We start from the raw sequence: 24,442 nt of genomic DNA, 5'->3' as shown, positions 1-24,442 counted from the left end.
TTTCTTTAATGTAATAATTCTCTTTTTGCACTAAAATATTAACATATAACATAATATTGAATTCAAGGCAACTTGTTACTTTTATTTCTACTTCATCCTTAATTAATTTGAAATATTATAGTTTTTATTTTTGTTTAAAAATACTCATATTTGGCTACGTAAATGATGGCACTTAGCCACATTAATCTTTTAGTATTCACATAAAATAAAACTAAAGGAGATTATTGCTTTCATTAACAGTTACTAGTACCTATATGCATTTGCCAGTAGTAGTCAGTTCACTTTAAATTATTACAGCTCAGTTTTTCTCATAAAATATTGCATACAAATTATTTCTGGGAAAACATTTTATAACAAACGTAACATAAAAAGTTTTACACAACAAGAAACCACGCATAGCTATAATAAATAATTCAAAACATGTAAAAAGTTAGAAAAGTTCACAGTAATATATTACTTATTTACAAACTATTTTATTGAAATTATTTTGGTGGAGAGCTAATTGTTTCTTTAGGATACAGTCCCAACTTCACACCGAAGTCTTTTGGCGTACGAAGTGCAGGTCGCGTCGGAAATGGGTAGTAAGAATTAGATGACGGACTGCGAGGGTATGACAATGATGATAATGTATCAGTTTCTAGCATTGAAGTTATTGCACTACATGTATCGTCCGATTCCACTCTTGATTTATCACATTTTTCCGCAAAATCCTTAGGAAAAGGTAACGTATCCCTATTTGGAAATATTTTTGGTGATATAGGCGTAGAAACCTGATCTAATGATTGTATTTGACATAGTGTGTCACTTGAATTGCTTTTTGCACCCATCGGCGAATCGTCTTCCATTGAAGGTTCATACGTAAAACTTATAGATGAAGTAACTTTTTGTGAGAAATCACTTTGTTGAACGCTTTCTGTGTTTAATCTTTCACAAACTTTTGGCTCCTTATCTATAGTCTTACTGCAAATGTCACTAACTTTAGATAAAATATAATCGTTATATTTACTTGAAGTTGTTAAGGGGTAATTGATATCGTCAGAAGTAAATCTTCGTTCATATGTGGATGTATCTTTAAGATCTAATGATTGTTGGGTAATGGACGTTTTAGAATCACTTGTGTAAGAATATCGACTATAATCCGGAGTACGTTTTACATCATTTTGAGAAAAAGTCTGGTTCCGTATTGACGAGTCACTTGTCTTTCTCATCTTAACAATATTATCTTCTTTGTCTTCGGACTCCATAATTGTATTTTTATATTCACATTTTGCTAGAAATCCTTTGTTTTCCCAACCATATAAGTCAGTTTTATTACCCAGGCAATCCGTACTAGGACTTTTTAAATTTTTTAATGTGTGGTCTGGCGAAAGTAGTTTTTTTCGCATTTCAAATGAAAATGGATCATCTATGGATATCGGTCGAGCTCTTATAAAATCATTTTTATCTCCTATTTCACTGCTAGGTTTTCTTCTGATACCACCTATTAAAGAATCTGAAGTTGATTCTTTGAGAAAAGGTGAGTCTAATGATTTTGATATGATTTGATCTATTCTCACGTGTTCCTCTGCACTATTCAACTCTTTATTTAATTGTTTTGAAGTGTTACTTATACTAAAACTGTTAGATACATTTTGTTTTGTTAATATCCTGCTTAAAATTTGAGAATTTTCTTGGATAATTTGTAATGCTCTTTCACTATTTTTTCGGCCGGATTGTAGAATGTATTCTTTCGGACTGGTAATTGTTTGTATCTTCTGTTGATCCAATTTAGTTTTGATGTCAACATTGATTTCTTTTTGTGGTGTCGTTAAAGATTGTTTTTCTGTTTTAGTAGGCGTTTTTAATATCTTGATAGTTTTTAATATATTTGATTCATTTTTTTCTGGGCTTACGGACTTTTTACATACAAATGTATGCTGTTGTGGTAATGATGAGGCTCTTTCTACTTCACTCTTTCCCATTCTTTCATTGTTGTTAGTTTTGAGAGTCAACGAATCTGGCTTTTTAAGTACACGAGAATTTCTTTTAGTAGGCCTTCGACTTGGAATGTGATCGTTTTTTGAATCTGTTAACCTTGCTCCAAAAAATTCAGGACTATTTTCGAAATATTTATCAATTCTAAGTGGGATTGGTGGTTCGTCTTCACTTACTATGACACTATCAGAATCTGGACTTCTCGATGGACTATCTATATCTGATATATATTTTTCAGATATATCGATATCAGGTACAAAATTAGGATACATTGTAAAACTATCAATTAAATCAGGTGGTCTTGAAGTTACATCTAATTTCGATGTAGAAGGCCGTCTTAAATTTGCTTCAAAATCATAACAAAAGGAAGATTTTTGGAAATTTATATTGTGGTAAGGTGAAAGATCAACAGGGCTTAAAGCAGTAAAATTAGTAGAGGAAAAATTTGATTTAATTTCTTTTGAAGCTCGAGTGGTTGGTGCAAAAGGACTAATGGTATCTGTTTTGTATATCTTATCAGGCATTAACTGGGTTTCCGTGAGTTTTAAACTTAACTTATCTATATTAGCCCGTGTTGAACATTGTTTAAATATTTCGATTTGATTCGTGAAATTTTCATTGTGGGAAGAATATTTTTTTTCTGGTTCGGAGGAAGTAGGCACTAATGAAATTTTTGTCGTGATTGGTGAACTTATCTCAGGATTCTTATACTTCGTAGTTAGTGGCTTAGTTTCAGTTAACCTGACAGTTTTTTCATTTTCTTTATTATCATCAACCACTTCCGCTTCAGATTCACTTGCGCCTTCATTTTCATCGCACAGACTAGTATCCGTACTAGAACCAGAATGTGAGGAATATGATGAAGATTCACTAGAACTACGAGAACGAATTGAAGCAATCATTGCATTTGCCTCTAATTCCGATACAATAATACCATCTCCAGTTTCATCTAAATCTATAGATGGCTTCCTAACTAATTCTAAAGTCTTTTCTTTTTTTATATCTTTCCATTTTACTGAATTTCTTCTATCTAATGTCTTACGTGATTTAACTTCCGTCCAACTAATTGTTTCATTGGAAGGAGCACGTGAATGTGAAGTATTTTTTTCATAGCTTGTTGAGCTTTGGCGAGTTGGTGGTACAGCACCAGGAGGAGGACCAAGTCGCCTCCCTCTAGAACTCACTATTGCACTCTTTCCAAGAAGCAAGTTGTTTACAGTAAGTGATGTGGGCGATGTGGGTACACCAACTGAAAAGTAATATTTAGTTAATTATATTTTTAAACATTAATGAAATATCGACAAAGCATTAATGAAGTAAATGTGTAACCTGCAGCATGACGGGCACACGCAGCTGCTAATATGACGTGTGCTTGTCTTTGGCGTTCGCGAAGTCGCGCATATTGTCTTTTCAATGCTCCAATATCTAAGGTTAATCTATCCCCCGTCCCTGATCGATTTTCTCGTCGAGGTATTACCTGTAATTGAACAATATTAAAGATTTACTGTAAGTCTTACTTAATTGAAATTTCATCAATTAATGTAAAATTTAACCTCTCAAAATGCTTACCGTGGCGAGGGCTAATTTATTGCCATCATCACTAGAATCGCCCTCATCCTCAGAATAAAACAAACGCAAACCTCGTTTCGTCATCGATTGCATCTGTAATTATTTAGAATTGGCATTATCTATTCCAATACATAGACATTATATATAACTATGAGTATTAAACCTACCGCAGATTGTAAAGGTGGATGAGAAGTAGGGGCGTTAGGTGGTGCTGGAGGAGTAACTCTGTACCGATGTAGATTCCTTAAACCCGGTAATTCAGGTGCTGAGTTCAATGAAACTACTCGAGCGACCAAAGCGTCACTCGCTTCCCAGATCGTACTGGCGCCACCTCCCATACAGCTGTAGAACTCATCCGCAGATCGAGCTGATAATATTCGGCTGAAAGCGACACGTAATAAGTTAGGAGCATAATATTGTATTATTTCGACTTTTGAGGATATATTATTATAGATGAATATACGGTGAGGTATTATTTCAATAAGCTTTATGTTAATGTTACTCTTTCAAATAAAATGGTAACAATATTTGAATAACTATATTAGAATGGTTATTAATTTCATTTTTAAAATTAATGTGAACTTTATTTTACTCCGTAATCTTTGTGATCATTTTGTATTTATGAAAAGAAAAAATACACTAGAAAATGCTCAATATAGTTTTAGTCAATTGTATTACAAAAAGACTTACTCTTGTAACATATCCCAAATTGCAAGAGCTGTCAAGAGAAGGATCTCATTTCCATCGAGTAAAATCAAGTCCCATATCCTGAGGAGGGCTTCTCGAGGCAACCACGTAGCGTAGAGCGTTAGGAACCACTGCATGGTGAAAACGTCTGGCAAAGGCGGCTCTACGCCACCCCCTGTGATTGTAATAATTTCATAAATTTTTATTTCGGTATAAATAATATTGCAAAATTATGACTGTCTCCAAACAGCACAATTAATACATAGGTATTAAGTTTTTGACGTTTTGGTGAGAAGATTTTAAATAAGTAACAAATTCTAATTCCGTTGTGACTAATGTTTTTTACTTTACTTTGATTATAATCTGATGAAGAGAACATGTTGCATCTCGTTAAAGTTTCAGTTTTTGCCTAATATATAATATTACCTATATCAAGTCGAAACTATTCACAGTATTAACTTCGCCTACTTTATTAAGGGCCGATTTTTCAATGCTTCCTTGGATAAAACTTATCCGTCGAATAAAGTATTACACGATAATATTAAAATGTCACGTAAACTGTCAAATACGGGCAATAAGAATACGTTTTTAAAGTGGTAGTTTTATACATTATTCGACGAATAAGTTTTATCCAAGCATTGAAAAATCGGCCCTAAAAGTCTAACTTCGTAGAATAAATAATACCGTCAGATATTTTTTGCAAATAGTCCATATGATGTGCCAGTCGCGGTAGTCTTAACCGAAGCAAGTCCCGAAACGCAGCCATATCCGCAGACAAACCACGCAAGTCATCTGCGAAATATCCTTCTGGTAACACAGCCTCCACCAAGTATATCATCACCTGTAACATTATTTATAAAACAGTACAAAGACAATTTAATTCACAGTACATCAAGTCTAATAAGTAATATATACATATAACCATATTGAAAAATGAAAAGAAAAAACATATTTGAGGTAGCTTTTTTAAGCCTAAACTTGGCGTAATATCAACATTCATGTATACTTTTCAGAAAAAAAAATGTTATTAAATCGCTCATTACGTAACTAGTTTTTTTTAGTGTAATATCGGAATAAATAAAATCTTATAGTATAGGATACCGCATAATTAAAATAAATGAAGAATAATTGTGATTTTTAGTGCTAAGTAAAGGCTAGATGATTTAACGCTACACCTAGGTATGTATACTTACTTTTAAAGAATCCGACTCGGACTTTTCCATTACTTCTAAAATTATAGCAGCCATCATATTGAATCCTTGACAATAACCCACATCTTTGTTCCATCTGAAACATAAAAAAAATCGTATCAAATTAATAAATTTTTAACGTAATTAATATTATAAAATATAATATTTTAAGTTTTGTTAAAGTATTTTTTTTTAATTAAATTAAAAATATCCTACCTGCCTTAGCGTAGGATATTTTTTATAGAATGTTACAATTTATGCTTTTATTTGACAAAGATAATAAAAAATAACAATTACCGTGCATATGCAAGTAAAACCCGACGCAGCATAGCTTGATTTTCGCGTCCTTCTGTACCACAGAATAAGGAGCAGCCCGTACGATGCAGATCCTAAAACAATAAAACATCAAAATTATATCTTTATTTCTACATATTGTAATAGACGTAAATTATTTTTTTCCTCTATTCTGAAAGTTAATGGGATGAATTAGTTGGCCATGGCCCATCTAACATACGGACGGATCTTTAGTACATATACTTACAATTCATGTAAATTTTCATATAAATTGCTGTTCATGTAATATTTATTTACCTTAAGTATTTGAGCACTCAATTCGGCGTCGTCAGGTAGGGCTGTGCCTTTGAAACAGGCGCGTTCCGCAACAGGCCAGTCTATGTTCCTTGTACTTAGGTGACGCTCTGCTAATGTTAGCCATAACTATAAAAAACAATGTTATGAATACGATAATACATATGAGTACATACTTTTTTGGATATACATTTTATAAAAAAAATATCATTATTAAAAAAAGTAATGTAATGTAGTTATTGTTTTACTCATATTAAAACTGTCGCGATAAATAGCGAATCAAAATTTGTAATAAATTTTTGCAAGAGTATTTTTAACTAATCTATAAACTTATTAAGCATACCTAAGCTTCTAGGTTTTCCTTATTAAGCATACCTAGAAGCAATTCCAGGTTGTAGTTTCCAAAATAAACTTAAATGTGATATTGTAATACCTATTAAAAAAACCTTATATTCTTTCTGTAGGCTTTTATAATCCAATGTTTATTATTTAAACGAAGAACTTTGAGATATTCTAAATATAGAAACCACTTAAACTCAGGTACTGACAATGACGTCAAACAAACTTTGGATGTTGGCAGAGCTTTCAAAAGAGGAAATTTATGTAGGGCAAATATTAAGTTCATATAACTAATTCCTTTGTATTCCATTTATAGTTTCATTCATGAGTGATCCAGTTATAAAGATATTGAAACAAAGGTTATTAATCACGAAGTGAAATTATAAACATCCACGGTTAATTACTCTGTCTTATGAGATTTAGAACACTGCTTTTTATGGATAATGTGTATACGAATAAATGGACAGGAATATATTTGTTTTTTTTTTTTATAATACGCTATGCATGTGTTTATATAACTCTTTATATCTATTAACGTCTATTAACTTCACTACATAGGAAATATATTATTCTATATACTCTTCTGCGAAAATGTTGCGGCACTCCAGCCGGGAGCCGAGCGACCAGCCGCATCGCATGCAGCCATTCTCCGAAGCCTCCCTCTCCTGGGCCTTCGTTCCCTGGCGTCACGCCGAACCGGGCATTTGTGTCGCCAGCTATAAGGGGAATTCACTATGATTTTCAGTCACATGTCTAAAATATGCTAATGTTACGTGACTCCTGACTATAACGATATGCGAAAAACTTAATTACGATGAAGTTTGATGAATTTCCTTATTTCAACGTCTCCCTCAAACCACTAATTAAATTTATTCACGCAGACAATGACACAATCGTTACATGTTTAGTTTTATTCAGAAAATAATAAAATATAAAAGATACAGGTACCTGACGTGGTCCTCGATGAACCCGCCAAATTCCGGAGAGAGTTTATAATAGCACTCATCTGTTTTGCACAACGCGCACATTTGACAATAAATGCATAGCTTACAAGTGCACCGAACCAAGTAATTGATCTGCTAGCCTTGTTCGATCCATTATCACTGCGGTTTCATAAACTACCTACTCGTCGATTAGTTCGCTGATAAGAGGGACATTTTAGCTCTGGAGCATTTGCGCAATTCACAATTCACAAAATAAAAGTCGACGAAGATTAAAGACGTCATGTCTATAAAGCATCTAAGTCCGACGTCAACCAGCTGATGTGATGTTTACGGGGCTGGACGCGGAATGGATAGGCGGCGCTGCGCACCCCGTACCACTGAATCGTTTTGGCTTTTTATTTAAATCAATGTTGGAGTAGCAGTAAATGCAGGGATATACCGAGCTCGGAACTAGAAAGTTGGTAGTGTTTTTCGGACATGCGCACTGGGGCTTAGAGCCTGAGCATGTGTGCGTTGCATATCGATTTCACACCGCTGTATCTGAATTTTAGCCATAATACCGAGGAACCATCCCAGTCTCTACAAAGCTCGACGTCGGCATATTATTTTAAGCATTGAATGAAACTTTGCGTTAAACTTTTCCCATTTGTAAAACTCAAATGAAATTTTATTTAGAGAATCTGTCATCTTTTTAATTATAACTTTTTACGTGTTAAATAAAGTAATTAATAAGTTATTCTTAAATATATAGCAAAGTGAGAATATTTTGAATAAAAATAGATTTTTGTTTTAATGTTTCCATTAATGGGACGATTAAAAAAATATTGTCTGTTTAAAAGCAATATGTTATCAATAGAAAAAAAAACATTAAGTTTATTCAACAAATCCACAATAAACAAGATACAAATGAGAAACGATATGAAAGACTACCGACTGAAAGCATCGTGATGTCTTTTCATAAATGTCACATACGAGCGCTATTATAGCATACGTACTTATATGCCGCAAGAGTATTGTGAAAGCCGCACAAAGCTTCTTTTGCTGGCGTTTCAGACGATCTCGTGTTCGCAAGCACTTTGCAAGCCGTGCGCCTGCCGATTGTAAATTGTTCCCCCATTCTTGAATTTGATAGTGCAGTTCATTAATTTCTGAAAGATTACGTTTTCATCAGTGAAAAACGGAATGTAGAGAATGTAGAGTTGTTGTGTACAAATCGAATAGCTTTAAAGAAATTTATACTACAATATACTACATATTACTAACTTAATAGTACATTGTAAAATACATTAAAAACATCAAAGATATTACGGTAGGTATTTACAAATGTTAAAAATGTACTTATACGAATTACGATATATATAGAATTTCATTACGTAATGATTCCAAATAACTTCGTTCTATGGCATCTGTCTGCTCTCCATAATTTGATTGAGACGATGAAAAAGATGGGGCTGTAGTTGATCTGTAATAAATTGTGTTCAAATTTCTGACTCGCTATAAAAAGTTATGAGCATTTATAGGGATGTATTTATAACATACGAAAAATGGTGATCACTCAAATTGAAGATATTTTTATTTCAGTTTACATGGCAGTAAGGAAGTGATAGTAAGTTCTACTAGTTTAAGCCGTAAACTCTTTGAAATAGGTTTTTTTTCCTAGTTGTCGATTTTCAAATAATATCTTATATATAAAATTCTCGTGTCACAATGTTAGTCTGCATACTCCTCCGAAACGGGTGGACCGATTCTCATGAAATTTTCTGTGCATATCGGGTAAGTCTGAGAATCGGCCAACATCTATTTTTCATATGTACCACGGGCGAAGCCGGGGCGGACCGCTAGTAATTCATAATAATAATATTGTGGAAGGCTTCTAACAAACGGGGAAGTTTTTAAAATAGGCAACGTAAATCCTAACTTACCCGTGGCTATATGTAACATCACTATTGTGAGACCAGTCGCGTCGATCTGCATATATGTCGTCTAATAGTTCTTCCACGAGGCTTTTTACATCTCTGCTCTAGAAAAAGGTCATCGAAGTTTTGTTTACATTGCTTGAAAATTGCACTGTATAAAGCTTGAATCAACAAATTTGTATTAGATGATTTTTTTCCTATAATAGAAGTTAACTTAACTTATGAATCAATTTAAGTCATGAAATGATAACGCTGTACATTATAAACGAGACACAAAGGACATACAATATAACAACAACAAAAAACCAAACTACCATTAATTAGATCTACCTTATAAATTTTAGTGTAATTTTCAAAATACAGTAAAAAGATAAAAGAAATAAGCATGCTCTATAAATTATTCATAAAGTTTGATGAAACAATACCTGTTGTTTATTTTTAATAACTGGAGGTGAAGGAATTTTATAGTGCTTTTTCGGTAGCCTTATAAGCGGTATTTTGATATCTTTCTTTTTCTGCTTCCTTTCCCGTGGGGTAAACAAAGTAGAAAAATCTAACTCATAACTCACGACTTTAAGATTTATCGGTTCATTTATTGTTATTGTTTTCATGTTGTAGGGTTTGACACTTTACTTTTATAAATAAAAATTACTGAATATTTGGCAAAGGAATTTTATTTTGATGCTGATTATTGACAGCAAGGAGGATAAACGTATAATGTGTAATATTTAAGTGCAAATGAAATAAGCTGTGGAAGGATGGTAGAGTGCGATAGACACCCACTCATTTATTGTCTGTTCCTCCTGATACTGCTGATAACGGCTAATATATTCACTGGATTGCATGCTCAATGAGTTTAAGGTCATCTAACACTAAAAATATTAAAATTATGTACTTTAAATTTTCCATAATATATTTGCACTAGAATGATTTGGACTTTTAATAAGCTTGGAAATGAACCAACGTTTTTTGCACATAACGCAAAAAATGTAATGTTATAATCATTCATATTTATTCCAATTCATTAAATTATGAAGATGTGATGGGTACTTAACATTGTGTACCAATAATGTATACCTAAATGCTAATTTACTATTATGCTCTCTAAACTGCAATAGATTTATTACACCTAGGATTAATGGTCATGCTTCTTCCGAGAATATAATATATTTATTTAGCCTCATTATGAATTACTAATTGTATATTATGAAGTGCTTATTACAAACCGATCATTTCATGAAATTGTTTTACTATTTGCTTTAAAAATTCACATTTTAGTTAAGTTTTTCTTAAAGATGAAAATTACAATGGAAATTTATAATACTTTTTCGTTGTAGACTCAGTTCAATGTATGACCACCTTTAGGAAATAGTTTTTTAAACAGTACAAGTCAGATCGATAACGTTACTGAACTTAATTATGCAAATAAGTTAGCTAACAAGCCACAGAAGGAAAAAAAACTACACAAAATTTTCAGTTACAAAATTTTATTCAAAAACTCCTTTCGATATAACCGATATAACCTGTTCTGTGGATATAACATATCATAATATTGTTGCCAAGGTTACGTATAAACAAGACAGTTTGATAGCAGCTGCAATCAATTTAAGCGTAAACCTAGCAACGTCCTCTGTTTCGTCTAATTTAGTACTTTCATTTTCAACAAAAGTTTTCTTTGCCTCCTTTAATAAAGCATGAGTGAAGGTGGTAACAATCAACAATCACAGGAGAAGCAAGCAGGATTCTGCTCTGCTACTTGCATCGATAGAGCGAGCTTACAAGAAGAGATCAAGAGGCCTGTAAAAACTTCCGATATCTTTGTGACTTGTAATCTGCCCAAAAGATTTGAGCATCCACGTAAGGAATACATGATAATCGATTTAATTATAAGGATAAGTATAGAAATAAATGTAGGCATATTAATTATTTAGAATTTTGGAATCGTAAGCCTGAAATCCGTGTACAAATACTCTGTATTTGTAGGTTCAAAAGTTTATCAAATACGAACGTATTGCATTTCTTATAACTTTGTGAATTAGTAAGAAATTGTGTTCTTTACTAAAAGTAAGCTTCAAAACGTTGCTTCAAAAGGTTAACTATTTTTAAATGTATGCAAAGTCATGTCCTTCGCTAGACTATACATTTATATGATAGATGATTCGAGTCACTGAACTCCCATTTTCAACTATGCGGGTTTGTTATTCCTATCTTATGCTGAACATCAAAATTCAATAGTCCTGTAGACTTTATTATTATTATTATTTCATTATTTATTGTACCATACCATTTAATATTAAAAGATTATATAGATTGGACGGGGAATAGAAAGTACATATAAGACTTTAAGTTTATTTATTAGTTTATATTAAAGAAATTCTTGAAAATTTTCCCTTTATACGACCGACACGTAAAGTATTCCTATTTTGCGCCTGATATGGTTTATAATTAACTCTGAGATAATATTCAAATTTTTTACGAATTCCGCGAAGTTTTTTGATTCTAATTCGTGATGAAGCTCCTTTCTAGAATATTTATTATGTGCCTGGCATTTTTGTCATCTTGCCTTAATAATATCTACTGCTTTTCATCCATTACCTGGTTTTTCTTTTCAAATTATCTGCTTAAATTATCATCACTACTTAGTATAAAACAAAGTCGCTTTCTCTGTCCCTATATCCCTATGTGTCCTTAAATCGTTCAAACTACGCAATGGATTTTGATGCGATTTTTTGAGTGATTCTCGACGAAGGTTTTAGTATATAATTTATTAAATGGTGTTATTTTTTATCAATTCAGTATTGCCGTAGTTATTTATTATGATAAATGTTCCTGTTATTTAAATATAACCTTAGCACGATCAATTAAAATGGCTACCATTAATTATAATTTAGAATAATTAACTTAAATCTTTAATCGTTTAATCGATCATATTATTAAGTGTTTACGTAGTATATAATTTTGTTTCTAGATTGGTTTAACGGATATGGCTGTCAAGTGAGTAAACAGCACCCCTTTTACAGAACATCGGCCAGTGAATATGGTTGGTTCCCTCCAGGTAAATATTGTATTGCAAAATAAAACTTTGTTTTAATATTACAATAATATTTTAAGTCTAAGAATGGGTTAATTTTTACGGTAGCAAATGTAGCGGTAATATATATATATATATATATATATATATATATATTTGTAAAAGATTGAAAATTGTAAACATTTTTATTCGGTGTGCTTATGTTTACGGCTTTAGTTGGCTATAGGTCTCGGCGTGTTTCTATTAATTCTAAGCATTTTTCCTGATAATCTCTATCATAAGTAAGAGTAAGTTCTTTTCAATCATTTTATATCCTATTTTACAAGTATCTTAAATGTTTAAATCTTAGTAATTTAATGTTAAACATGAATTGTTTTATTTGAACTGTGATATGAATGTGTAGTGTAGGCACGTGTGTGAGTTTAATAGAAAGATTGACAAGACTTAGTTGCCAATGAAGTATATAAACTATTTTAATTATTGTTATTAGGGCTTCATTCGGTACCGACGACATACTTGCCCAAGAACCAGCATTTCTCCAATCACCTGGCCGGAGCGGGGATGTACAGGAATTACTCTCTCAACACTTCTATGGATCCACCATCAACTAAATAAGAATATTCTTTATTCATGTTCGAGAATCTTCATATAAGCTGAATTTTGTTTGTTAAGCGATTTATGTTGTAATATCTAAGCGTTATGTTATGTTTACGTAAGAGTTTTGTGAGAAAATAAAATGTTACTGAGTTGTGATGACTTTTATTTTTTTACTTTAAATTTATAATAAAATAAGCGCAAAGTATTTCAGCGAAAAGCTTAATTTGAAAAACTATTATATACCTTACCTCATACGAGTATTTAAGGGTTGTTATACAACATTTTGTCAAGAAACAATCCTGTATACGGATTCGAGGCTCACAATTTTTTGTAAAGCAAAATAAACAGAACATAGAGATGCTTTCAAAGTTTTTATCAATGATGTACTTACATATTTGTGTAAAAAATATTTTACCTTAGGTTATTCTACCATAGTGGTACTAAGTTTCCCTTATACTTAAGCTGAATTTCTTTTTTTATGCTTAATTTCTTTATGCTTGGAATACATTTAAATCTGTTTAGCTATTTCTTATAAAAAGAGAACGTTTTAATACCGTCTTTTCTCTTTAAATTTTCTTGTAATTATTGGGATCAGTATTTATCGTGTAAAGCAATTTTCATTTAATTATGCCTAGCGCTAAAAGCCTGGTTCCAGTAGGAATGAAGACTGCGTAAAGCGTTCAAATTATTATGTAACACATGTATAATAGTATTTTATTTCTAGGTTACCATTCTGTTAGCTCAGTGTTTTTCCCTGCCGGCCAAACGTTTACCAATCGCCTAGCCGCAGCCGGCATGTATCGAAATTACAGTCTCAACACTGGAATGGACCCAGCTGGTTATCGTTAACTATCTTTATTTTAGATCTAATATTTACATGTGTATTGTTAGCATTCGTTATTTGAGATGTGTCTGCCTTATTTTAGATATTCATTCATGTTATATAATGTTTCATAATCAACTTTTCCTATTGATCAAATTTTTAATAAAGTTTTAATTCGGTTTTCAATCTTTTATTGTCTACTGATGTAGGAATAGAACTAGCAATGAAACACCAGCATTTACTGACTTACCAAAAGAGGTATTTGGTATATATTTAATATAATATAGATTAACATGCATTCAAATTCCATTAAATTACAATAAGACATGGATGTCATAATATAATGAGAATAACGAGTAAGGTAATATTATTGCTTTCATCACTTAAAGGGATTAACTTAATTTACTGAAATGAACATACATCAATATAAACTAATTATAATTATAATCTACGCTACTTACACAGGGTAATTCTTTAATTAATTTAACACATGACACGAGAAGTAAAATGAGAATAATTTATAAACAGTTATAATTACGACAGACCATGTCTCTTTAATATTATCGAATGATTATATCAAGATAAAATCGCGAGGTAAACAGGTGCCCGAGCCTAGTTCTCTTTCGGAGGCCTCGCGCTCCTTCGGAGGATATATTGTATATTGTTTAACCGATTTTATCGTGATTAACCAATCGAGCATATTCATACGAGTGGATACACAATGTATAACTTGTTTAGCAACAACAACAACAGCATTATATTTAGTGTTTATATTATCTTAACATTTAATAATTGGAAATATGTTCTTAAATAAAATTTAACCACTTTAGTCATTGAGAACGCAAAATACATCAGTTCTTAGGTCCCGGCATTGTGATGATCTAGTTGCACGGTTACATATTCTTATATACGTAATTAGAGCTAATGTTTTCGTGTCAAAATCTAGCTACGAGTGCATAATAATATCATTCATCTACGAATATCGTATTTCAATTATTTAACACAATGCCAAGGCCTCAGTAGTAAAAGACACGCTTCTATTGACTTCGATACCATAAACTCAACACAGCTTTTCCAATTCAGAACTTCTCCCTTCTATTATATACTTAATATTGTACTAAACACGTAGCTATATAATTATGTAGTTATTTTCGTTGTAATTGTACGACAACTAGTAGAATAGTTATTGATGACATTCGCCCAAATAAAACTTCAAGTGGTTGCCATTTCCATTGCATATAAAATTCAGCTACTTATACATTATAACTTTCTACTATATTTGCTAAAGAGTATTAGTTTAAAATTTGAAAACAGTTAAACAGTAGACAATGCGACGCACAACAATCTATCATTAATAACAACACAATGATTATTCTCATTTTATGATATGACTATGCGCAATAAAACTAATTTATAAATTATTGTTATTTCGGTATGAAGCAAATCATAGGATTCATAATAATATGTATTTAACTTATAGAAATTTAACTTCTACTAATTATGAAAAACGGTAGCGTTAGAGCCAAAGAAGGTCTACTACAAGAAGAAAGGAAGCGAAGGATGTGTTAATAATAATTAACGCTTTCTTAAAGATTTACGTCTTAATCTACAAGATATAATAGGTAAGATACATTCTATATAATAAAATGTGGAATACATGTTTGCATTTAACAATATTGTCTCAAATAGCATTGCTTACATACCAGTTACTCTCTCCGTCATCTCTATCGAATATCATGTGAGATATCTTCTTTTCTTTCAAATATATTTTTTCCTTCCAAATTAACATTCACTAAACATAATATATTTGAGTTTTATAAAAACTAATAACTTACGTAAATAATATTTTAACAATATTTATTTATTTTCCATCATTTAGTTGTATCAGGAATAAAATATACTTTATAATATAAAAGATGACAAGCACTATTTTGTGTAAATGAGTCCCTACGAGATGTAAGAGTTCTAATAACGTAGCGACATTTATGATTTTTATAATAACTTTATAATTAATAAGAATATAATATTTGTAGCGTGACGACACAAGATTAATTTGTTTCCATCACAATATAGCTTAGATGATTCGTAAAGTCACTCATGGTAACTCATTGTAAAAAATCTACATTCACAATCAACACTTAAACTAAGCTTTTTCAGATTTGTATTGCTATTATATTTTAAGGTATTATAAAGGATCCTATTTCATTAGGTATTCAGTGCAACTTGCGATTCCCTTACTATAGTTTACGCAAGGGAGGTTACAAATCAAAATTCAATTAACAATATTCAAATGTATATAGCGGATACAGAAGTTGTTAACACCGTTTACGCTCTCTAAAAATAAAGGAACTAATAAAATAAAATGTAATAAATAAGGTTTGAAAACGAAACAAAATACTTTAAGTAGGTATAACCTAACATACGAACTTATTGGCTTTCATGCCAAAGTTTTAAAAAAATCCAAACCTATATAAATAATAACATTAACTTAAAAAAATCAATATTACATTTGTGTTTAAAGCGTTAACCAATTTCAAAATATCAGAAAACCCCAAAAAATTAACGAATTCTAAAGAAAAGTCTCTATATTTCAAACGTATGGTTTTACATATCTCCGAAAATGCCGGCGAAGGTTTTCCTCAAGTTCTTCATGGTGTCCTCCGCGTCCTCAGTGAGGGCGGCGCTGAGGGAGCCCTGCCGCGAGAAGCGGCTGCCCGTGTTAGTGGTCGCGGTCGCAGGGGCCGCGGTCGTGGTCGGCGCCGCGGACGTGGACGATACCGTGGACGATTGGGATACTGTAAATGTTTTATATGAAGTTACGAAGAATATTGAATTTGAGATTTATAACATTTAAATACTTTATAAATATAATTTTTTAAGTAATATAAAATAATCGATCACGAGCCGGGATTGATTTTCGTCCTTCATACGTGTTATATTAATTATTGTTTCGTGTTTGTAAGATTGTTATAGGTAGTCAGGTTGGGAGATTGGTCATTGATTTCAACTCGTACTAAGTGGGTAAAAAAAAGACGACTCATTTTTAAGGACTGATTAGTATTATTAATTATTAGGTATACTAATAGTGCTGGCAAACAGGACACAGGATTTATCAACTGGTGTAACTTTGATAAGTAGATCTTTCATAAAGAAAATTATAAAAAAATCGAACCTAGTGATATATTGGATTATTCATTTAAAAGAAAATTGTATAAAATTATTCATCAAAGATTAGGTATTAAAAGAAAATATGGTGTTCATTTATTTTGAAAAATTAAATTAAAATACACTAAAAGGAAATACAGTTCAAGGGGGTTACTTTGCGAATCACGGCGTGTCAACGGCGGTGGTGGCGGTTGCGACGGTTCTGCCGGTATCGGCGGCAGCGGGCGGTCGATGCTAGCGGCGGTGGCGAGCGGCGCGGGCGGCGGCACGCTCGGCGGGCCCGCCACGTGCGCGGGCGTGCGCTCCTCGGGCGACGCCGTGCCGCTGCCCGACACGGACGTGCGTGATGTCGTCTTGGTTATACCGGGACGGCATACATTCTGTAACAGGGATATTATGGCTGAATGGATGGTGAAAATACGTAGCCTTGTCGAATTTTTGCTAAGGAAAAACGTCTTTCAGAATAAGATTGTACCTATATATTTGGATGATCCTTTAAATGTGCATTGGAACATCTCCCTAAATAATTTAATAAAGAAAAGTTGCTAAACGAATGAATGTCTTTGTTATACGTGCCAATACAGAACTGAAGTAAAAAATTACATAAAATAAAGCAATCTGAATCAGAAGAGCAAAACTGACGGTCTTATAACTAAAGCAGCGATCTCTTTCAGAAAACGCTGAAAACTTGGTGATGCAACGCTACGACGTTTAATATAAATGGGGCAGGAAATTATAAGAGATACACGGACAAAAAACAGGAAAATTTTTACCTGCATCCGTTGGAAGACCAGTTCAGAAAGATGGCGTCGATCCTCTTCTTGAGAGTCTCCCATGAACGAGGTGGCAGAATCGTTGAGCTCGATAATGTGTTCCCTTCCATCTTTGCCGACCACCAATTCCAGAGCACAGACTTCCAACCCACCAAAAATTTCACTGACCTTTAATAATTAAATTTTAATTTGATAAGTGCTCTACATATACCTATTCATAATTATAACATCATTTTAGCTATGTCAGCTCAAACGTAAAATAAACTAAGGGAGAAACAAGTGAAATAAGAATAATAACTCCGACGGAATTATTCGATATGAGATAAGGATTGTAATTTTAGAGATATTATTCTAAGGGTAAGATATTATTCAGAGTCTCGTCTGAAAATGAATAAACATCCAGCGTTTGCAATTTATTATATTGTTTATACAGCATCTTATTTAATATAGAATAAACGAATAGCGAACGTGACCTTCTCGGAAACAAAACGGAAATCTAAACTCTCATATATTATTTCATAAATAGAAAGAGCATGAACCATAACATTTCTATAAATAATGATGTAATTTGGTGATCTAAAGTTCAGGGAAATTGTATTTTCACCTGGCAGAAATATGTAACACAAGTACATTGTAATGTTGCGTAACACAACTGTAATAACAAATTCTTACAGTGTTATTACGCTTCTTATCCTGTCGTCGATTTATGAGATTAAAATTAATTGTACAATTGATTGCTCTTTCTACTTTTGTATATTTTTTATGGTACATGTTACGAATATTTAGAATGTGTATCAACGTCAACATTTTCCTGGTGTTTTTCCACCAGAGATGGATTATAAATCTGACTTCTATTTCACTTAATGGGTTAAAATACGTAAACACCTTACGCAATAGTAATGTTTTCCAAAAAGCTAAGTCTTACCTCGTCAATCCACATCTTATATCTATCATTCATGCCGATAGCTTCAAGCATTGCAGAACCTTGATTGGTTTTCCAGTTTCCAGATATGGACTTGCGCCTAAAACATATATTATTATTATTAATTACCTCACTCTTATAGTTAGGAAAACTTTGCAATTTCATGTTACCTAAAATCTTAAAAGAGATAACGTTTGATCGATTAATTACTAGTTTAGTTTCTTGATGAAAAGATATGCTTATTGAATTCATTATTCAACCAATACACAGGAATTGTATTCAAATCATAAATTACCCACAATAATATTATTTGAAGTCAAAAGCCTTAATAATAAATTGCCTTGTCAATTATTAAGACTTGAATAATCAAAATGAAAAACTTGTTCCTTTTCATCAGGCGTTTAATAAATGTAAACAGACTTTGAACATAAAAGATAATAATTTTACTAACAATGTTGCACAGAGCGATAATTTAAGAGTTAAAAATTATGTATTTATTAAATAGATCTATTGGTGTGCTTGATGAAAATAGTGATCTTGGGCGGAAATTGCGCGTAGGTACTATTCAATTTATTTTATACAAGACACAAGTGTGTTCTTTTATTATTATGGGGAATGTAGATGAATATAAATACTTACATGAAAGCCTTGTAGTTAGTGCCGATTTTTTGTATATGGATATCATATTTAGCGTCAATATACGGCTCCACGGTGCAGTAGGTGCCAAGCATTGCGACCACACCAGCTATGTCCTAGAAGACGAATAATTAAATAATTTTATTAAATAGAAAATTATGTTTTAAATACTCTTGTGATTATTTAGGATTTTCTATTTCCGTGTAAAGTTCATAAAAGACGCATTTTCTTAATAAATGTTCCTTCGACCACTTTCGATACATAGAATCACATCGCTCCAAAAATTTACACCCTAAAGCGCGTCACACACGGTGAAGATACTATAATATTTTATCTTAAGGGCCGATTTTTCAATGCTTGGATAAAACTTATTCGTCGAATAATGTATAGAACTACCATTTTAAAAACGTATTCTAATTGCCCGTATTTGACAGTTTATGTGACATTTTAATATTATCGTGTAATACTTTAATGGACGGATAAGTTTTATCCAAGCATTGAAAAGTCGACCCTAAGATAAATAAATAAATCAAATAAAAATTTCTTAATTTCAATATGATTATATGTATATACAAAAGTAATAGGTACTAGACATATAATTACAGTACAGTGAATAGCCTGTTTTATTTATTACACTACTAGATGTCGCTGACGGTATCCTAGAAGGCGCTATCGAAATGTTTTATGAATACCGTATATACAACGTAGGGAGTTTTCCTCTATGTTCGCGCGCGCCGATGGAGCACGATCCCAGCATTTGCAGGGCATCGCGCCATACCATCGGAGACCGCCGGACATAAGAGGCCTACCACGTGACCTAGTCTCCTAGGACACGACCGCTTCCTCGCCGCTGGCTGATGGGCGCCCCCCGGCACCTTGCCGGCGGGCTCGACCTCGCTAAGCGGCGGGTGGCTTCACCCACGGACATTCCTCCCTGCAGCAGCTAGCAGATCGCCCGCGATACCACGCGGGCTCGATCGCACTGCAGCAGAACACTTCCCGGACACGACACCTCGGACCATTAGATCCCACCCAGTGCCCCGCCTGTAGTTGCAGGCGGCGTTGCCACCACTGAAAGGGGCCGTCGCCCCGAACAGTTACCCCGAGGCCTGTGAAGGCCTGCGTGGAAGACCCCGAGATGAATACGGCAAATCGATCCATTTTTTTTTTAATAATTTTTGCAGCACTATCTCGTGACTTATCAGTGACCGTAATAGTGCTTTATTATAATGTGTTTGTAATTTAAATTCAGAAATATGCGTTGCATTATGTAATCTTTTACATAGGTAAAAGATCACATATGACCATTGCGGCATTGCCACAAAATAATATACGCTAGCTTCGAATATAATATTAATATGCATATACAGTACTCCAAAATTAATAATGCGCATGCAGATCTTCGCCAATTACGTATTTCCAGAAACACCCGAATCACCCCGAATCATCGAATCGTAAGTGACCTAAACAATGCACTTGCATCTTGCACCTTGTTCGAAAGAAATAGGAGTCAATTCAGAGTCATACACAATCGAAAACAATTCGGGCGGTAGGTGACGGTAGCCTGTCAGTCAATAAATTCAAAAATCCGTCAGTCGTCTTTATATATTAGTGGTTACCGCACGTATTATCTCTGTATGGAATTATATAGAGCTGCTGTTACATACCCTTCTTAGTTTTGTTTCAAAGTTGTATTTTCCGATAAAATGATTATTTACACAGTTAGCAGATAGCAGTGGGGAAAGTGAAAGTTAATAAGAGAATAATGAAAGTTCTGATCATTCTACGATATCAGAAATAGAGATAATCCCTGATTCTGTAAATCCTTTGGTCTGAGATTTTAATGATTAGATTTCTACAATTTAAATGTGAAATAAACAGTGATTGAAAATATTTTTTTAAATATAAACTTTGTCGTACCTTCCATACATCCATCATCACGCCAGCTTCAGTAAGACACTTTACCTAATAGTTCTAAGTATAGAATTTTCCAAGTAAATCAATACAACAAATATATATTCGCAATCGTGTGGCTTATCCTCGCTATTAATTTACATTGAATTATCGAAACAAATTTCGTTACTTATCTCTTTTACCATAAAATCATAATAAAACTCATAATTCTAATAAAGTATGCATGAAGAAAATACATTTAACCACTCTATATACATATCGTCTTCGGAAGCTCGGGGAATATGACAGTTTCCGAACAGTGACGAATTTTTCTATGCGCATTATCAGTTTAGGAGTACTGTACCTATTTTACGGAAACACGGCAGATCCACAATACCTCACCCAAAGTACACACTGTCAACAAAACATTTCAACATTTATGAAGACAAATTGGTACTACGTTCCTAGACTGTATTATAAGAACGTTTGTACAACGCCTTAGAGTATATATTACGGTAGTATAAATACTCAAAGTACAACGCCAACAGAAACGTAGATAATAATAAACACCATGAATTTCCAAAATGTTTCAGGATTTTTCAAATCTCTTGGTCTATATTTAAAAAAATCCTAAAAAAAAAAAAAAAATATGTAAAAGAGATACATATAGGTACCACAGATTACTACATAGTTATTAATATTATAGTTAACACAATGTTCATCGCTCGTAATTACGGACTACTAATCACTACATAGTATAACAAAGTCGCTTTCTCTGTCCCTATGTCCCTTTGTATGCTTAAATCTTTAAAACTACGCAACGGATTTTGATGCGGTTTTTTTTTAATAGATAGAGTGATTCAAGAGAAAGGTTTTAGTATATAATTTATTAGGTTTTAGACAAATCGGGCGAAGCCGCGGGCGGTAAGCTAGTTACATCTTAATATCTTAATCTTAATACTATTATAAAGGCGAAAGTTTGTAAGTATGGATGTATGGATGTATAGATGTTTGTTACTCTTTCACGTAAAAACTACTGAACCGATTACAATGAAATTTAGCACACATATAGAGGGTAACTTGGATTAACACATAGGATAGGTTTTATCCCGAAAATCCCACGGGAACGGGAACTATGCGGGTTTTCCTTTGGAAACGCGGGCGAAGCCGCGGGCGGAAATCTAGTAAAATATAACTACCCTATTCCGCGACACTTGACTCATAACTAGAATGAAAATGTGCAGGCGTGGGCGGTCATATTTCCATGCCATCGACTTTCGTTAATATCTCATAACAATAAAGATTTCATTAGCATAGAACAAATAGAAATCTCCCCCATGCAACTATTTCACTGTACGAACTATTGAATCGTAAACAATGGACTATTGTTAATTATTTAAAATAATAATTTAAAAAATATATTTATGAGTTTTCAATCTATAGTGGTTTAAAATTAACTCAAAAATGGAGCATTTTCGTAAATTTTCTAAAAAATCTTAGAGAAAGTGTAAGAAATGTTATAGTATGCTATATATTCGTGATCTACTCAATAAGCTCTTTCATATTTTTATACCCCACACGGCATGTTTTGGATATTTTTATTTTTTTCTTTGTATGCCATATTTAATTACCGGGGTGGGAAGAGGGGGACCACAAAACTGGTTGGCAACATCTGTCTATAGGATGTCTGGGATCTATACAATATATATCAGAAGTCAGATTTAGGTCCGCTATTTTTGCAAACGAAACTCCACTGAGAGTCCGGTCTATTTTATACTAAAAGTGCAGAAAATAACCCGTTTAGAATTTATACGGTTTATTTTACACACTATAGGTAATGTTATTATTTGTATCTAGGTATGTAATTCCTTTATCAGCCTCGGAAAATGTCAAGCACGACATCGACATTATTAAAAATGAGGAAAATATTAAAGTTGAAAACAAACTTATAAATTATTTGAAAAATCGTTTAAATAAATAAACAAATGTTCATTTTATATCCTTCTTATAAGCCTTCTTATTGGTATATATTCAAAATAAAAAACAAAATACGACGAACAATAAAGGCACAAAGTGTCTGAAAGTTATAACGCAAGAAACTTTCTTAGCGTGTGCTTTATTAAACTGGATAAAAGTTAAGCTCGGATTATAGCCGGGTGAAGAGCGTTTCAATGTAGGTAAGTAGATTAAATAGCACAGATTATTATGATAAAAGTGTACTTGTATATTATTATTAATATAATTTCACTTGAGTTAGAATATGATGTACCTAGTAGCGGTGAGCTTAAAAACTATGTTGCGTCCTTTCAAACTGTTTTCTTTGGTACCTACTTTATCTTTTGATTTATTTAAAATATTTATAGGTTATATACATATACTGCTGTATAGGATATAGGTAACCTTTTAAACAAAATTATAGTTTCATCTAGTTTCATTTATAAACAATCATGAGCTTTTTTACACACGTTTTTAGAATTTCTAACATCAATTCTCTTCTCGTCTAAACATTTGTAATTGCATTTTCCATTATACATATATAAACTGTATACAATATACATGTGACGTAAACCGTGCAGGGCTTACCTGGAAGTCGGCCAAGGAGTCCACTTTCACCTTGGCCACGCCACTATGCGCGTGCCCGATCTTGATAACCACTGGGAACTTCGGTGCCGTTACCTGTCCAACAATAAACTGTGTAAAAATAACCTGCCTGAAATCCTTTTAATTAGATACTATATTTAGTTAGGTACTATTTATAGCAGATGGTTTCCAAATCAGATGACTAGTATAACGTTGATTTTGTGTAGGTACATATTTCCTCCTTCAGGGAAAGACTTATCCGGTATCTAGTGTAATTAGATTCCGAATAAGTCAAGTTTCAAATATCATTCAGATTTTTCGTAGACTGTTGAAATATTATATTACCATGCAAACTATCAATGAATTTATTATATTCCACAACACTATATTTTAAGTTAATGTACTGGTAAATCATCAAAAGCACCATTAATAGCAATTACGCCATGACTAATAACTATAGAGCAAGCCTTTATTGTGTTTATCATTAGTACTATCATAGAATCGACCATTAATTCTTAACGATTCGCTTTATTTTGTTGAAGCGAGGATAATAATTGCTTTATACAGTAATGTGTTATTTAATGTTACGTATAATTATTTATATTCCTCGATTTTAATTTTAATTGCGCAACGAATTGTATTTTGCTTCAATGTTTGCATGAATACGTAAAGTAAATAATAATTAACAATGAATACGAATAAAATATTACTAATCAGTAATCATCAATGCTAATTTAAGCAATAATATTCAACTTTTATATGAAGTGGCATCTAACATCTTTAAAATAAGACACCGTTAAGATTCACCGAACAGG

At 32.7% G+C, this 24,442-nt stretch overlaps 3 protein-coding genes across 5 annotated transcripts in view; 1 reads left to right on the top strand and 2 right to left on the bottom strand.

Annotated features, from left to right (window-relative positions):
* LOC149904578 (uncharacterized) lies at positions 1–9,977 on the bottom strand. 2 transcript variants are annotated; one of them, XM_090106833.1, is made up of 14 exons: positions 9,633–9,977; positions 9,214–9,311; positions 8,665–8,753; positions 8,287–8,439; positions 6,927–7,063; positions 6,012–6,137; positions 5,718–5,809; positions 5,424–5,517; positions 4,915–5,071; positions 4,234–4,405; positions 3,711–3,924; positions 3,544–3,636; positions 3,304–3,451; positions 1–3,223 (listed from the first exon to the last, which is right to left on the bottom strand). In XM_090106833.1, the coding sequence occupies exons 1-14, from the start codon at positions 9,816–9,818 to the stop codon at positions 483–485; spliced, it is 4,500 nt and encodes a 1,499-aa protein (XP_089962959.1). In that variant the 5' UTR covers positions 9,819–9,977; the 3' UTR covers positions 1–482. The 2 variants fall into 2 exon arrangements, with proteins under 2 accessions (XP_089962959.1, XP_089962960.1); XM_090106834.1 differs by lacking the exons at positions 8,287–8,439; positions 8,665–8,753; positions 9,214–9,311; positions 9,633–9,977 and adding an exon at positions 7,296–8,047.
* Positions 9,978–10,795: 818 nt separating this feature from the next.
* On the top strand, positions 10,796–13,723 carry LOC149904577 (piercer of microtubule wall 1 protein). 2 transcript variants are annotated; one of them, XM_090107237.1, is made up of 3 exons: positions 10,796–11,064; positions 12,176–12,262; positions 13,560–13,723. In XM_090107237.1, the coding sequence occupies exons 1-3, from the start codon at positions 10,902–10,904 to the stop codon at positions 13,682–13,684; spliced, it is 375 nt and encodes a 124-aa protein (XP_089963363.1). In that variant the 5' UTR covers positions 10,796–10,901; the 3' UTR covers positions 13,685–13,723. The 2 variants fall into 2 exon arrangements, with proteins under 2 accessions (XP_089963363.1, XP_089963364.1); XM_090107238.1 differs by lacking the exon at positions 13,560–13,723 and adding an exon at positions 12,729–12,929.
* Positions 13,724–13,931: 208 nt separating this feature from the next.
* The window catches only part of Syn (synapsin), a 60,727-nt gene continuing 50,216 nt past the window's right edge, over positions 13,932–24,442 (bottom strand). Inside the window, exons 10-15 of the mRNA XM_090107236.1 lie at positions 23,631–23,723; positions 19,158–19,270; positions 18,522–18,618; positions 17,597–17,764; positions 16,978–17,203; positions 13,932–16,453 (exon numbers count right to left, since the gene is read on the bottom strand). Of these exons, the coding sequence (XP_089963362.1) occupies positions 16,263–16,453; positions 16,978–17,203; positions 17,597–17,764; positions 18,522–18,618; positions 19,158–19,270; positions 23,631–23,723 (888 nt within the window). The 3' untranslated portion in view covers positions 13,932–16,262. The remainder of the gene's footprint in view (positions 16,454–16,977; positions 17,204–17,596; positions 17,765–18,521; positions 18,619–19,157; positions 19,271–23,630; positions 23,724–24,442) is intronic.

The sequence above is a fragment of the Colias eurytheme genome, chromosome 11 (assembly GCF_061535395.1).
Source record: "Colias eurytheme isolate Ceu_HAF_F1 chromosome 11, ilColEury1 Martin Lab GWU primary, whole genome shotgun sequence".
Lineage (NCBI taxonomy): Eukaryota > Metazoa > Arthropoda > Insecta > Lepidoptera > Pieridae > Colias > Colias eurytheme.
This window is presented reverse-complemented; position numbering and strand designations above follow the sequence as displayed.